We start from the raw sequence: 13,058 nt of genomic DNA, 5'->3' as shown, positions 1-13,058 counted from the left end.
CATTCATTAGCAATGCTGACTATCCGAAGGTATCTTATTAAAGGCCTTAAATTTAAAACTTGCAACTGCTTTCAGCTATTTCTTAAAGAACGATATTGTTTGAAATCTTATGTATCTTTAAACAATAATAATTTTACGTGACAGGCCACGCCCTTTTTACAATCATATTCTTTTATCTCATCAGTGGGCATTGACTGACTATATAGTCCCTTTTAAAAAAGAATTGCAGCAAGAAGGCGACAATGTTAACCTATATACCCTCAGGAGCAAGAAGGCGACAAATCAATGATAACCTATATACCCTCAGGAGCAGACAGATGATAAGCCCCTCAGTGCCTCTGACATTACAGCAATAGCGGAGAGTACAGTAAACCAATTGCTGATGAGAGACGAACGCAGATCCGAGGAGAGACACAGTCGATCAAGGAGACGCAGCAGGTCAAGGAGTAGGGGACGGTCCCGCGACAGAAGCAGGGGCAGAGACAGGACTCGCAGCCGAGAGAGACGAAAGAGTCGAGATAAGTCAGAGAGCAAGCCAAATGCTATTAGCAGACTTGAGAAACTGAAGGATCCGAGGATTGTTACATTGAAAGGGCTCAAGTCTTTCCATAAAGAGAGCGATGTGGGTTTTTTTACTATTATCTCTTTTCTAGTCACAATTTGGCAACATCTTTCTTGGTCCAACATTTACTTCAGTGACTTATTAAACTTAATGTGCTGGGCTTTTTCTTCAAATATGATTTGAGCCAACTAAGAGGTTGAGAACAACTTGCATATTCATGCTGTCAAGAAGAGAATGCAAACCATAACTTATAATATGTATACGAAGATGTTAAGCAGCTCTGTCAAATGAAGGTGGAAGAAGGAAGTTAAACAGAGTTACAGATAAAATTAACTCGACAGTTAGCAGACTCGCAAGAGTATGGAAACAGGAATGAAACGTTTTATTACTTGGAGTTGCGCTAAATTGTGTCCCGATTATTCCTGGAAAGCGGAAACTTTGAAGGGAAAGAAACTCTTTAGATGTCAAAATATCCTCTGAAAAAAGACGGAAGAAGCAAAGAATATTTTAAACGAGGCGGTACACTTAATAGTATGATCAATCTGACCAAAACTTAATTGAAACAAGAGGCGCACTGTGCAATAAATACAAAATAATATAACTCGTGGTATCATACCAACAATTATAGATTCGAAGAAAACTGGTGGACGAACGAATGAGATTTAGGGACATCAGAGTCATCTTCAACAAAGGTTTGTCACCTCAAGAAACATATTTTACATAGTCTTTTAAGTTTAAAAAGGGCTTTTCGTTTAGGTAGGATTGGGTGCATACTACATGTGGATTATAAAAATGACCTGGCTAGCAAAGCAACGGCGATATTCTTTGTGCGTTTGGAGATAGCCTATGGTAATTATAAAAGCATTCTATCAAATGATAGCCCGGATTTAATGAACCTCGGATCGTAGGAGCTGAGCTTGTGTGAGTGCAGGAAGTCAGGACAAAGACACAATGGCGAGAAAATACTCAAAATGTCTCCTTCTTTGATATTTTAAAATTTCAGCGACTCAGTCAGGAACAGCTTTTGTTGAGTTCCAGTCGGATAGCGAGGCTGCAAGATGGGTCCGACATAACAGGGTAGGTTGCAAATAGCATGACCTATTACAATTTGTGATCAAAAAGTGTTTTTTATTTTTTCTTCTTTCTCAAGCGAGCCTTGAAGGATCGGGATTGACTGCAGATGTTGATGACGAGAAGAAGTTGGATCTGTCTGAAGATGAAAGTGTCTAAAGAAGAACGCTCAAATCCGAAAAAGTGCTTAATATTCCACAGCGGTGTCCAGTTTCAGACGAGTAATCTCAACGGCAGAATAACATTTTGTCGGTCGAACGTCACTCATCCATTTGTCACGATCGTCTTAGTTTGTTGACCACCCTGTCTCATTGTTGAAAACCTCAGGGTATGCTAAAGGTCGCCGGAGAACACTTAACTATGGATCTCAACAAACCCCTTGCTGCCCCCAAAAAGGATTGGATCTGCGCACCGGTACGTATCTTAAGATCCAAAATCCAGCGCATAGATCAAGGCGACATGGTCTAAAAAATCAAGTAGAAAGCTAAAGCAATTTTCTCGCTCCCCCTAGTACCTAGTGGCTAGTCAATCCTCTCTAAACGTATCGATGATGAACCATGAAACAAACAATAAAACAACTAGCAACCCTATTGCTAGTTTTTGCTTTGCATGGCCATAAAAACGACCCTGATTTTAGCGCTTTAATATGCGCGGCTCAGAATATGATCGAACGTAACGAATTCGAACGACCTGATAATATATTATTGCTGCATGCGTGAATTTCAGCAGAGTAGCTTACAATCACGGCCACCCTTGTACGCCAAATATTTCCCATTATCATCAATTTGAATCATGAAGGTATCCAAAAATGGGGGTTTTAATTATAAACTATTAAAACGCTCCGTTCGTAACTAAAGCATTTACTTCCATTCACAAAATTCATAATGGAGGAGTTTAAAAGTACTCGAAAATATTAACTGAAGTCGTTAAAGTGACCTGAACAGTAGTCACCTGTGAGTTATACAGCAAGAATCAAACAAAATTATTGTAAGTGACAAAGGCGGAATTGCTCAGACATCCAATCAAATGCACAGTTTAGTAAGTTTGCCCGAAGCAGAGGTTAAACGAAAGGAATGTGAAGGGGCCTACCAACATACTAGTGAAATACAAGAGATGAAACAAAACACTAAGAGTTTTAATATTTGACAGTGTGGAGAAAAGAACCACTACGCCCGCGACTCGTGTTATTCGTGTCAGTCTGAGAAAGAAGAAGGTACGAAGATTTAAGATAAGATACTCTGCAAGAACGAGGTAAACTTTATCTTTATTACAGACTTGGTGACCGGGTAAGTGACGTGCGTTTCATCTCATATTTTTGTCACTTATCTGACAAGATCACCTTATTTGCAGCTCCTGAGAAGCCAAGATTACGGTCACAGAGCCCTGGAGATGGTAAAGACAAGGATGCTATCCCCTCTAACGGTTTGCGAGCTTAAAAGTGTCTTAAATTTTATCCCCTCTAACGGTTTGCGAGCTTAAAAGTGTCTTAAATTTTATCCCCTCTAACGGTTTGCGAGCTTAAAAGTGTCTTGAATTTTATCCCCTCTTACGGTTTGCGAGCTTAAAAGTGTCTTAAATTTTGTTTCATCGTTATGATTGCACGCCGCTTGATATAGCCATTTTAAACTCTCAACAAATATGATTATCCCCAATTTCAGTTCTGATGTTCAGAGGACTAGACTACCGCACAACAGAGGAGCAAGTACAGCGCCGACTGCGGGATCTCACTAAAGTTCCCATAAAAGATGTGCGTCTCATAACAGATAAATATACCAACAAATCACGAGGATTCTGCTTCGTAGAAGTTACCTCAGTTGCGGTAAGCAGTTTAAATTGAGATGTTTTATTTTGTTTATGATCTTCGTAGCATGAATTACGTAGTTACTAGTTACACACTACTTTCGAAGATATAACCTATTCTAATATGAATCAAGCTGTACTTTTGATTCGTTCTTCTGACGGAATTTATCATAACCAGGAAGGGAAGGAGTTGATGAACAAAATTCAGAGACTTGACCCACCATTTGAGATCAGTAATCGGAAAGTAACAGTAACATACCAACGCGAACCTGGTGAGAAGAACCAGGCAGCTGATGCAGCCATCGCAGCTGCTCAATGGTCAGCAACTACTAAACACGATGTAACAGTGGAGACACTAAACGACGCTCCAAACCCCGCTACTGCTGCTCAAGGAGCTAGTAAGTTTATCAGCAAATTGTTTTTGGGTTGGGAAGCTCAGTTTAAACAAAAAGTCTAATACACTTTTATTGGAGCTATAAGCCCTCTTCCCCCACTGTGGTAAATTCATGTGCCCCTGAACAATACCGTGGTCGTGAGGTTCTTTCATCTGTTACCTTGGCTTTTGAAGCTCGAGACTTTCTGGTATCCTTACACTACGTCGTATCGACACATTGATTATTTACAGATGTGTTGCCAAAAGGCTTTTGAAAAAGTTCTTCAGCTTTTACTAGGACCGCGACCGTATAAGAGACTTCTTTATAGGTGTGGAATAACCACAAAGATCTTTACTTTCAAGAAAAATCAAATTGCACTGGGAAAAAACACCATTTTGACCATGTACCCTAAATTTTAATAACCACAAAGATCTTTACTTTCAAGAAAAATCAAATTGCACTGGGAAAAAACACCATTTTGACCATACGTACCCTAAATTTTAATAACCACAAAAATCTTTACTTTCAAGAAAAATCAAATTGCACTGGGAAAAAACACCATTTTGACCATGTACCCTAAATTTTAATAACCACAAAGATCTTTACTTTCAAGAAAAATCAAATTGCACTGGGAAAAAACACCATTTTGACCATGTACCCTAAATTTTAATAACCACAAAGATCTTTACTTTCAAGAAAAATCAAATTGCACTGGGAAAAAAACACCATTTTGACCATGTACCCTAAATTTTCCGTGAACAACGTTGGTAGCCGGATCCCTCCCTCCTCTATTAGTTCAAGACATACTGTCATCTTTAAGGCGATTGGGACTATAAAGATATAAGGATATGTTAATTTATGCTCTGTTAAATTCATGAGCTGAATTCTCGCGGCCGTTATTTGTAATCCTATATTCAGTATTCACTAATTAATGATCATATTTCAATTCCTTTATCACCCGTTGAATAATTTCATCCTCAATTGTGCAGTAATCACACATTAGTCAAATGATAGTTCAAATCCGGGCTTTAAACAGCACTCCGGCTCCTTGGCTTATGTGGCAAGTCCTCAGAGACAAAGTGACCCAGCCACACAGTAGTTCTATTGTATTTGACATCTGTAACGTGTTAATTATTAAGCGTGAATTTTCTGATTTTGGCATTTTTTCTGACTTTTGGTTTAAAATAAAACACAAATTACCACAATCAATCAATCAGTATAATATAATATCCACAATCCACATAAACATATGTATAGATTTGATCACAGTTTCAAGTCTGCTCAAAGTAGGAGCGGTGATAAAATATCACTTAGTCTCTGACAGAGATAACACGAAAATTATTTCAAATAAAAGGATTATTGATAACAGGATGATAAGAATTCGGATGATTATATTTTGTTTATATGAAGTTTTTTATTGATTACATCAACACTGACTAGGTAATTGCTCATAAAGAGAGAAAACACGTGGAATATCATATCTTGTTGATTACTTAGCGACCAACAGGTAATTTGGACTTTTGGAGTACACAATAAAATGCTCAACTGGTTGCTTTAAGACTTACCCGGTATTTACCAAGAACCTGCTAAGCTCTTACTCCACACAAAATTAGGTTTAACTTCACAATGCAATCTATATATAGTTTAGGTTGACAATGCAGCCGCTCCAGAACATAGCACTTACCAATTGCAACCTAATTGATGTTTCGTTGAAAACGTTTGTTCCTTTTGTTGAACTGAGATCAGCCGCCCAGTCGTCGCTCACGAAGTTTGGCTAGCAAACGGACAGATATAGGTTTTGATAGGACAATATGATAAAACAATGCCCAACAATGAGATAATATGGAGAACAAAGAGATAGATTGCTTAATATGGGTACTCCCTTATCAATATTCCTTTCTCTACAATTAAACACTGCCGAGTATAAGAGACGAAGTTCAGATCTTGAGTGATGAGCTGAGAAAGGAGAGGAAGGCGTTTATCTTCAACTAAGTTTTATCGGCGTGTAGCTTTTTGTCTATAAATTAACTTCAATTTATTTTATTATCATTCACTATATGAGAGGCCTTATGTTAAGAATTGATTTTTGGACCGCTGATTTGTCACGAGTTTTTACATGCCCTTTGCTTTATTATTAGTTCAAAATTGCGGTAAGAACACTAGATACGAAGAATATATTTTGAGACATCGTTGAATTAATTGATCAATCAAATGACCTGTTCCTGCTGAAAATGCGTGGATGTCACCAAATAGTTATGATCGTCAAAACAGTGGTTCAAAACATCGATGTAATACATAATATGACTATCTTTGATGGTTTATTCTACGCCTTCAATCATCATTGTTCAGACCTGTTTACAGTATTGATTATGATAAAACGTTGTCCATAAAAAAGCTTAAGAAAACTTTGAAATATACTTCTTATATAGTTACTTATTTAATCAGGAACATATTACATGACAGAGCCTGAAGATGATCGAATTCTACGGAGTTTTCTACGGAGAAACTGTCCTTCTTTTGGTTGCATTCTGTCTGGCTGGAGTTACTGCAATCTTTGGAAGCTCCATAACCTTAAGTTTCTATTGGGGTAAAAAAAAAAATCGTGCCCGTGCTCTATCGGGTAATGGCAATAACAGATATCTTGACCGGACTCAATGCGATTTACTTCGTCATCTTGTGCCTGACCTATCTTAAAGATTGTGAAACCAGCTACTACTCTGCTAGGAAGATTCCTTGTGAAAAGAGAACCGAAAAGATCTGGATAGCTTACAATAGCAAAGCCGCTGGTTGTCACCGCAACAGCACATTTCTGATTCCAACTAGTTTCGTGATAACTTCGGTGGTTACCCGACTGCCTCTTTTCATCGGAGTGGTGCTGTCGGTGGTCAGAACCATCAACATTCGCTCACCTTTCTTCCAAATCCATAAACCTGCAGTAGCCATCTCCATCATTTGTTGGGGATTACTTTGGAGTGTACTTGCCATCACATCCACACAGACAAATTTGCAATTCCTAGACTTTACCAATGATCGTCCTTCTTCTGTATGCATTAATCCGGATTCCGCACCGAATGATAATTCGGATTCCGCGTTGTTCATAAAGGATAACTTTTGGCGTCTTCTTGTGAACAACCCAGCACCCGTTATCTTTGCTCGGCTCCAAACATGGTTCTACATCTTTGTGCTGATGGTTAGCTTCCTAATTCCCATTGTAATCATGGTCATCAGTACAGTTGCTCAGCTGTTTTTCCTCTATCGTGACAAGATAGGCGGAAACACTGCCCAGATGACCCAGATGACTGTCACAATAATCCAGATCACAGCTCTTGCAGTAGTTTGTGCACTGCCTTCCTTCTTCTACATTGCTGATGGTTGGTGGTGGAACGTGCCTTGTGAAAGTTCTGACGACAAATCAGACGTCACCCAAGCGTTTTTTTACGGGTTTGGGTTGCCTGTGTTGAACTCGGCACTAAACCCAGTGTTGTTGATAAACAGGAGCTCGGCCCTGCGGGATCATCTGGAGAAACTGTCTAGAGGGGAATTCAAAGAAGTCAGCAACAAAAGACCTGCACCATCTGCATCTAGAACCCAGTCTCATGCTCCGCGAAATGTTAAGACGAATTTTGCTGTCACTTCCCGTGCTGATATGATGAAAAAGTAGAAACTGATTGATAGACATAACTGGATTTTTTGAGAGTTTCGAAGACTTTGCTTTAAGGGGGGGTTAACCAGTAGCCTCCTCTAAAGGTAAGTTTTTAGGGGCGGAGGCCGACAGTCATGTATGTAGGACCAAGTGGGAAACAATTTCGAGACCACTCTAAATAGGCAACATTGGTAGATTAAGGGGGGGGGGAGGGGGTTCACCCTGATTTTTTTGTGAAACTTGGTTTCGAGATAGCAGTTGACCAACAAACTAGGACCAGTGACCGAACTTTTGAGGGGGTCCCGGATCCCAACCGCCAAACGGTGCCCACGGGGCAGCCACGCCCATATTTGGTCCAAATTAGGCCCAATTTAGCCAAATACCCTGAACATGCCCAAAATCCAGATTTTAGGTGCTCTACTTGTAGCTAGTGGTCCTAACTCGTATATGAATTTTCATAAAGATTGGACAAAAAATGATTGAATTATGAGCCAAAAACCATATGACCATATTTGGGCATACGCACCAAATTTGATCAATTTTGGCCCATAAATTGGTCAATTATCAATATTTTTGAATGAAACCAACTTTATATGGAAGGTAAGCCTATACTACACATTATCTATGATTATCAGCTCAGTATCTACCTAACTGTGGATTCTGTGTTCAAATAATCGCAAAAAATGAACAAAATCGCCCATATCTCAGTTCGCGATATTTGCAAAACTGATTTCGCTCAAAACAATAGAACTCAATAGGGTTTCAATATTTTTACATGAAATTTTCAGAATCGACGTAGAATCGCATTTCGACCTTAAGTTTTGGGACAGAATTTTGAGTTAGGCCTTTTTAAAAATTTGGCGGCCAAATTCTGAATTTTGCAAATTTTGGAATTTGGCCGCCAACCGGTCCTAGTTTGTTGGTCTGCTATCTCGAAACCAAGTTTCACAAAAAAAACAGGGTGAACCCCCCCCCCCCCTTAATCTACCAATGTTGCCTATTTAGAGTGGTCTCGAAATTGTTTCCTACATACATGACTGTCGGCCTCCGCCCCTAACAATTTACCTTTAGAGGAGGCTACTGGTTAACAAACAGCGATGTTAGAGCTTGGTAGGGACAAATCATGACCTTCTCGGACACAATATTAGGAATACTCTTGCCAGTTGAAGGATTCCGACGGGTACCATTGGTTTTGGCTGGTTGCATCTTTTTTTGAATAAAAAAATTAAATAAAAAATTAGAAAAAATTGGAAAAAAGACAAAAAAAAAAGAAAAAATGACTTGACAGTTGACAGGACCATCACATCTTCTGACCACCCAACAGCGAGGAAGGGTCTCGCTTAATCTTTTTGCCAGACGAGCAAAGAGGCCGTATTTAGAGGAATGTGTCCCTGATTGGCGGCTTATCGGGGAGAGACAACATATACTTATCTTTGAAATGCTCGAAATTTTGAATGGCATTTAGATGGTATTGGTAAGATATTGCATTTCCCGTCATAGCGAACTGAGATTCGGAATCTTCTGGAAACTGTATACACCTATGACAGTCGGCAGACCTGTACAAGATATCTGTTTCATCATTAGAGGAAGTGGTCGGGACTTTACAAACTTTATCTGACTTTCATACGTTATCTTCACGAATGATTTTATTATTGATGCTCTTTTTAGTTATTTCATTTTCATTATTGTCTGTAGCATATTTTGTAAATTGTAGAGATATAATTGTAGAGATATAATCGTTTACGGTCATATTTGATACAAGAGAAACGCCATTTTTGACGTGAGGAGAGTTAGGACTCTCCAACTACATTAAATCAATTCCTTCTGTAACGTCCTGAATAAATATAGTTAGGAAAACAAAATTGTCTAAACATTGGGGGGGGGGGGGGGGGGGCAACCATATTAAAGTATATTAAAGTATATCCCCGTGTCAAAATCGGAAAAAATCCTACATTTTAATATACTTTAATATACCTACAATTAGAAGATTTATATTCTTCGTTAAGATTTACATGATGAACTATATTTTTCACTCAGATTCGCAAGATAAGCCTGTTTTATGACTAGTACATGAATTTCCGTCCAGATTGGTCAAAAATTGGCTGAGCTATGAGCTTTAAAAGATATGCCCATATTTGGGCAAACGCTTTTGCCCAAATTCGCTTTTGCCCAAATTCGATAAAATTTCAATATTTTTTAATGAGACTAGCTCTATGTGAAAGATATAACTCAGTGTTTGTTGAATATAGTGGATATTAAGTAAAAAGACCTCCATGAACAAAATTGGGAAAATTGCACATAATATCTCGGTTCGGAATACAAGCCAAAATGACTTCATTAAAATTGAAATAACTGGAGTTATTGCATTTAATATACTTTAATATGGTTGCCCCCCCCCCCCCCCCCCCCCCCCAACATTTTAAAACATTACTGAACACCAAAATTATATTACTACGGGTATCGGCCTTACAAAATGACAGGCCTCACAAAATGACAGCCCACATAGACCATGCTGTAGCTTAGGTTCCCTATACATTGAACCCTATTCCTTTTACTGTATGAAAGAAAAAGCATTAATTAACACTTCCCAAGGAATGATAATGACATAGAATCTATATTTCTTACATAAATATGGACGTTTTTGCTGTTCAGTCATTGCCCCGCCTAACTGTTACCCAGAATGGAGACCAAAGTTTTGAATTTAACCCCAGAAAACCAGGTACTACCATGACTTATGTCAATCAAAGACTACTCTGGTCAAATAAAAAAACTGATTTAGTGACTTTGGTAGAAGAAATGACAAAAAAATGACCTAGCCTCACAAAATGACAGTGTTATGCCTCACAAAATGACAGTTTTATTTTATGATACAAAGATGGCATATTTATATTGGATGCCCCTTGCCTAATTATTGGTATTCTTAAACCCAGTAAGCTCATGATGAGCCTAAATGTGTTTGTTTGATCATCAATTTTGATCAAAATGCCTCACAAAATGACACCGAAAAGCCTTACAAAATAACAATGTTTCAGATTGAATTATTTTCATCATCTTAAATGGATCAGAGACAGTCAATACAAGAAGGAGTTAAAAATAATCATAATCTGACAGTTAACAATCAAGTAGCATTAAAAAAGTGCAGTTCTGATATCAAAACTTTGATTTCAAACTCTTTGATTTCAAACTCTGATTTCAAAACTCAACGAAATAAAGCTTCTATTTTGTGAAAGCAGAGAGTAATAACAACTCCTAAAACATGTTAAACGTTAACTAAACACTGAAAAGTGATCTATCCAGTCATAGAAAATATCAAATATAACCAAATACTGTGTTCAAGTATGAAAACAAAAAATGATTTTTACGCCTCACAAAATGACATTTTTTAAATTTTTTCAAAGTATAAAAAATGTTCCTTTTTAAATATATTTTGGTAAAAACAGAACTGGTATAATATAAACAACATATATATCTAACAGTAAGACACGTGAAAGAATAATGAAACTTTTTCCCAAATCGGATTTGAAGTGATGCCGTTTTGGGTTGTCATTTTGTAAGGCACTATCTCACGCGAAATTGCCCAACATTTTTTAATCATCCTTTTTCCTGTAAAAGCTATTCTAATCTTCAATCTATTATATTTATCTAACTGTCCTAGGTGAAATCAAATTTCTATAGGCTGCTGTTAAAAAATGACAGCCGTGACGAAATTGTCATTTTGTAAGGCATGTTTTTTTGGAAGATTTCAAAGATGACAATTTTTATCGCAAAATTTACGGGTTTTCAATCAAATCAACCCCCGGGAAGAAAAATATACCTGTTGAACTACCTATCTGGATAATAAAACATGAACAAAACTCATTTTTGTGCATTTCAGAGCCATCTCCTTTTTCGTGTCATTTTGTAAGGCCGATACCCGTAATGCAAAGATACAACAAAAGAACAGCTGAAGAATAACAACAAAAAGATATTTGAAGAATGACTCAGAATCGTTAAATATCAAATTTGCTCCTTCTTCATCAAAACAAATTTTCAAAATTTTAATTTTACAGAAAAATTTTTTACAGAAAAAGGCGATTGAATTAAAATATTGTTTATGATTACTATCTACTGTTATCAAATCACGAACATATTTATATTGATAGAACATTAGGTATAAATTTGCTAAAAATGGTGCACAATCACTGATCATAACCCATTGGCATTTGGCACTCCTATAATCTGTTTGTATATATTACCTTTAAATTTAACAAATATATTATCTAATAGATATCTTAATGACTTTTTAATATTATCACGACTAAAACAAAACCCACTATTTTTATAATCAATATAGCGCGACACACGCTTTAAATTATCACTTACTTTAACAAAATTAACGCTTTTTGAATCAAACATCATATCAATTAAACAGGAAATTTTATCAAAAAGATCATCATGCGGAATATTAGTATATAATGTTTTAAAATCATAACAGTCAATTCTATTCGCTGTACGACTATTACTCATATAGTATGAAATATTTCATAAGTCTTACATTTTAATTATATAATTAAATGGTAACAAATCTTTTGTAATCGGTGTTAAAAAATCTTCTGTGATTCGTTTTTGACAATTCTCGAAATATCAACTGTAATATCTCTATAATCTTACTTTTTCTCTCACGAATTCTTTATGTTTGTTAAGCATGATAATGCCCGGACAATGGACATGAAATTGAACAGATGATACAATGAAAAATTCAAGAGATCTCAGATCTCCTCAGATCGCAGCACATTTTTCTTTTATCTAATAACCAATTCACATTCCATACCTACATTCCCACGTTACCTCACAATTTCTAGTCTAATAAGGAGAGATTATCGTGAGGTCCAAGAATCCCTGCTGTTTGAAATAAGATGTTTTCTCAAACAATATAAACATTACGGGTATATGCCTCACAGAATGGCCAAAAAAAAGGAAGGTCTCTCAAAATCACAAAACACATTTTATTCCAGTTTTTATCTCATAAGAAGCTAAGTTGAAACTCATATTTTTCTTCTCGGGGGTTGATTTAATCTCATAACCATTTTTTCTTTGAGAAAAATTGGCCGGAAAATCTTCCTCCAAAAAAACATGCCTCACTTTTTTTCTTTTTTTTATCTAGACACTTATTTTACTTCGGTGTATTCCAACAGCCACAATGTTACACAAGTGCAACCAGCCAATTACAGGAAGCCGAAGGATCTTTTTGGCCAGTGACGGTTAAGGTAGTGTGTACCATACTTTCTTCGTCCGAGACTTTGCTGCAATGTGCAGCTCCTCATTTAACCCTCACACCCGATTTCTCGAGTATTCGGCTGAGTAGACCGGGGGGCTGCATAGACCACTCATGATCCTTAGCTGAACGTCGACGACGCTCACCCCACGACCAGGCAGTCAGTGGGTTTCGAACTCGCAACCTAACGATTGTAAGACAGGCGTTCTAACCAACTGCGCTACCTGGCTTTGGCCACAGAATGGCCAAATCTGAATTTCTATAATTTTTTGATGGAGATACTTTTTAAATTTCTATCACCACACGTTGTTAGAAAACCTATTAAGGAATGGGGTAATAACCTAAAACTCACGA

The 13,058-nt window shown here is 37.3% G+C and overlaps 1 protein-coding gene across 1 annotated transcript in view; it reads left to right on the top strand.

The window, feature by feature from the left end:
- LOC134826223 (RNA-binding protein 10-like) overlaps nucleotides 1–13,058 on the top strand; it is a 28,791-nt gene that overhangs the window by 10,417 nt on the left and 5,316 nt on the right. The window contains exons 3-10 of the mRNA XM_063838519.1: nucleotides 308–622; nucleotides 1,191–1,254; nucleotides 1,566–1,639; nucleotides 1,961–2,047; nucleotides 2,783–2,846; nucleotides 2,984–3,055; nucleotides 3,292–3,452; nucleotides 3,612–3,831. Of these exons, the coding sequence (XP_063694589.1) occupies nucleotides 308–622; nucleotides 1,191–1,254; nucleotides 1,566–1,639; nucleotides 1,961–2,047; nucleotides 2,783–2,846; nucleotides 2,984–3,055; nucleotides 3,292–3,452; nucleotides 3,612–3,831 (1,057 nt within the window). The remainder of the gene's footprint in view (nucleotides 1–307; nucleotides 623–1,190; nucleotides 1,255–1,565; nucleotides 1,640–1,960; nucleotides 2,048–2,782; nucleotides 2,847–2,983; nucleotides 3,056–3,291; nucleotides 3,453–3,611; nucleotides 3,832–13,058) is intronic.

Source organism: Bolinopsis microptera, chromosome 2 (assembly GCF_026151205.1).
Source record: "Bolinopsis microptera isolate Bmic1 chromosome 2, MBARI_Bmic_1.0, whole genome shotgun sequence".
NCBI classification, from domain to species: Eukaryota; Metazoa; Ctenophora; class Tentaculata; order Lobata; family Bolinopsidae; genus Bolinopsis; species Bolinopsis microptera.
This window is presented reverse-complemented; position numbering and strand designations above follow the sequence as displayed.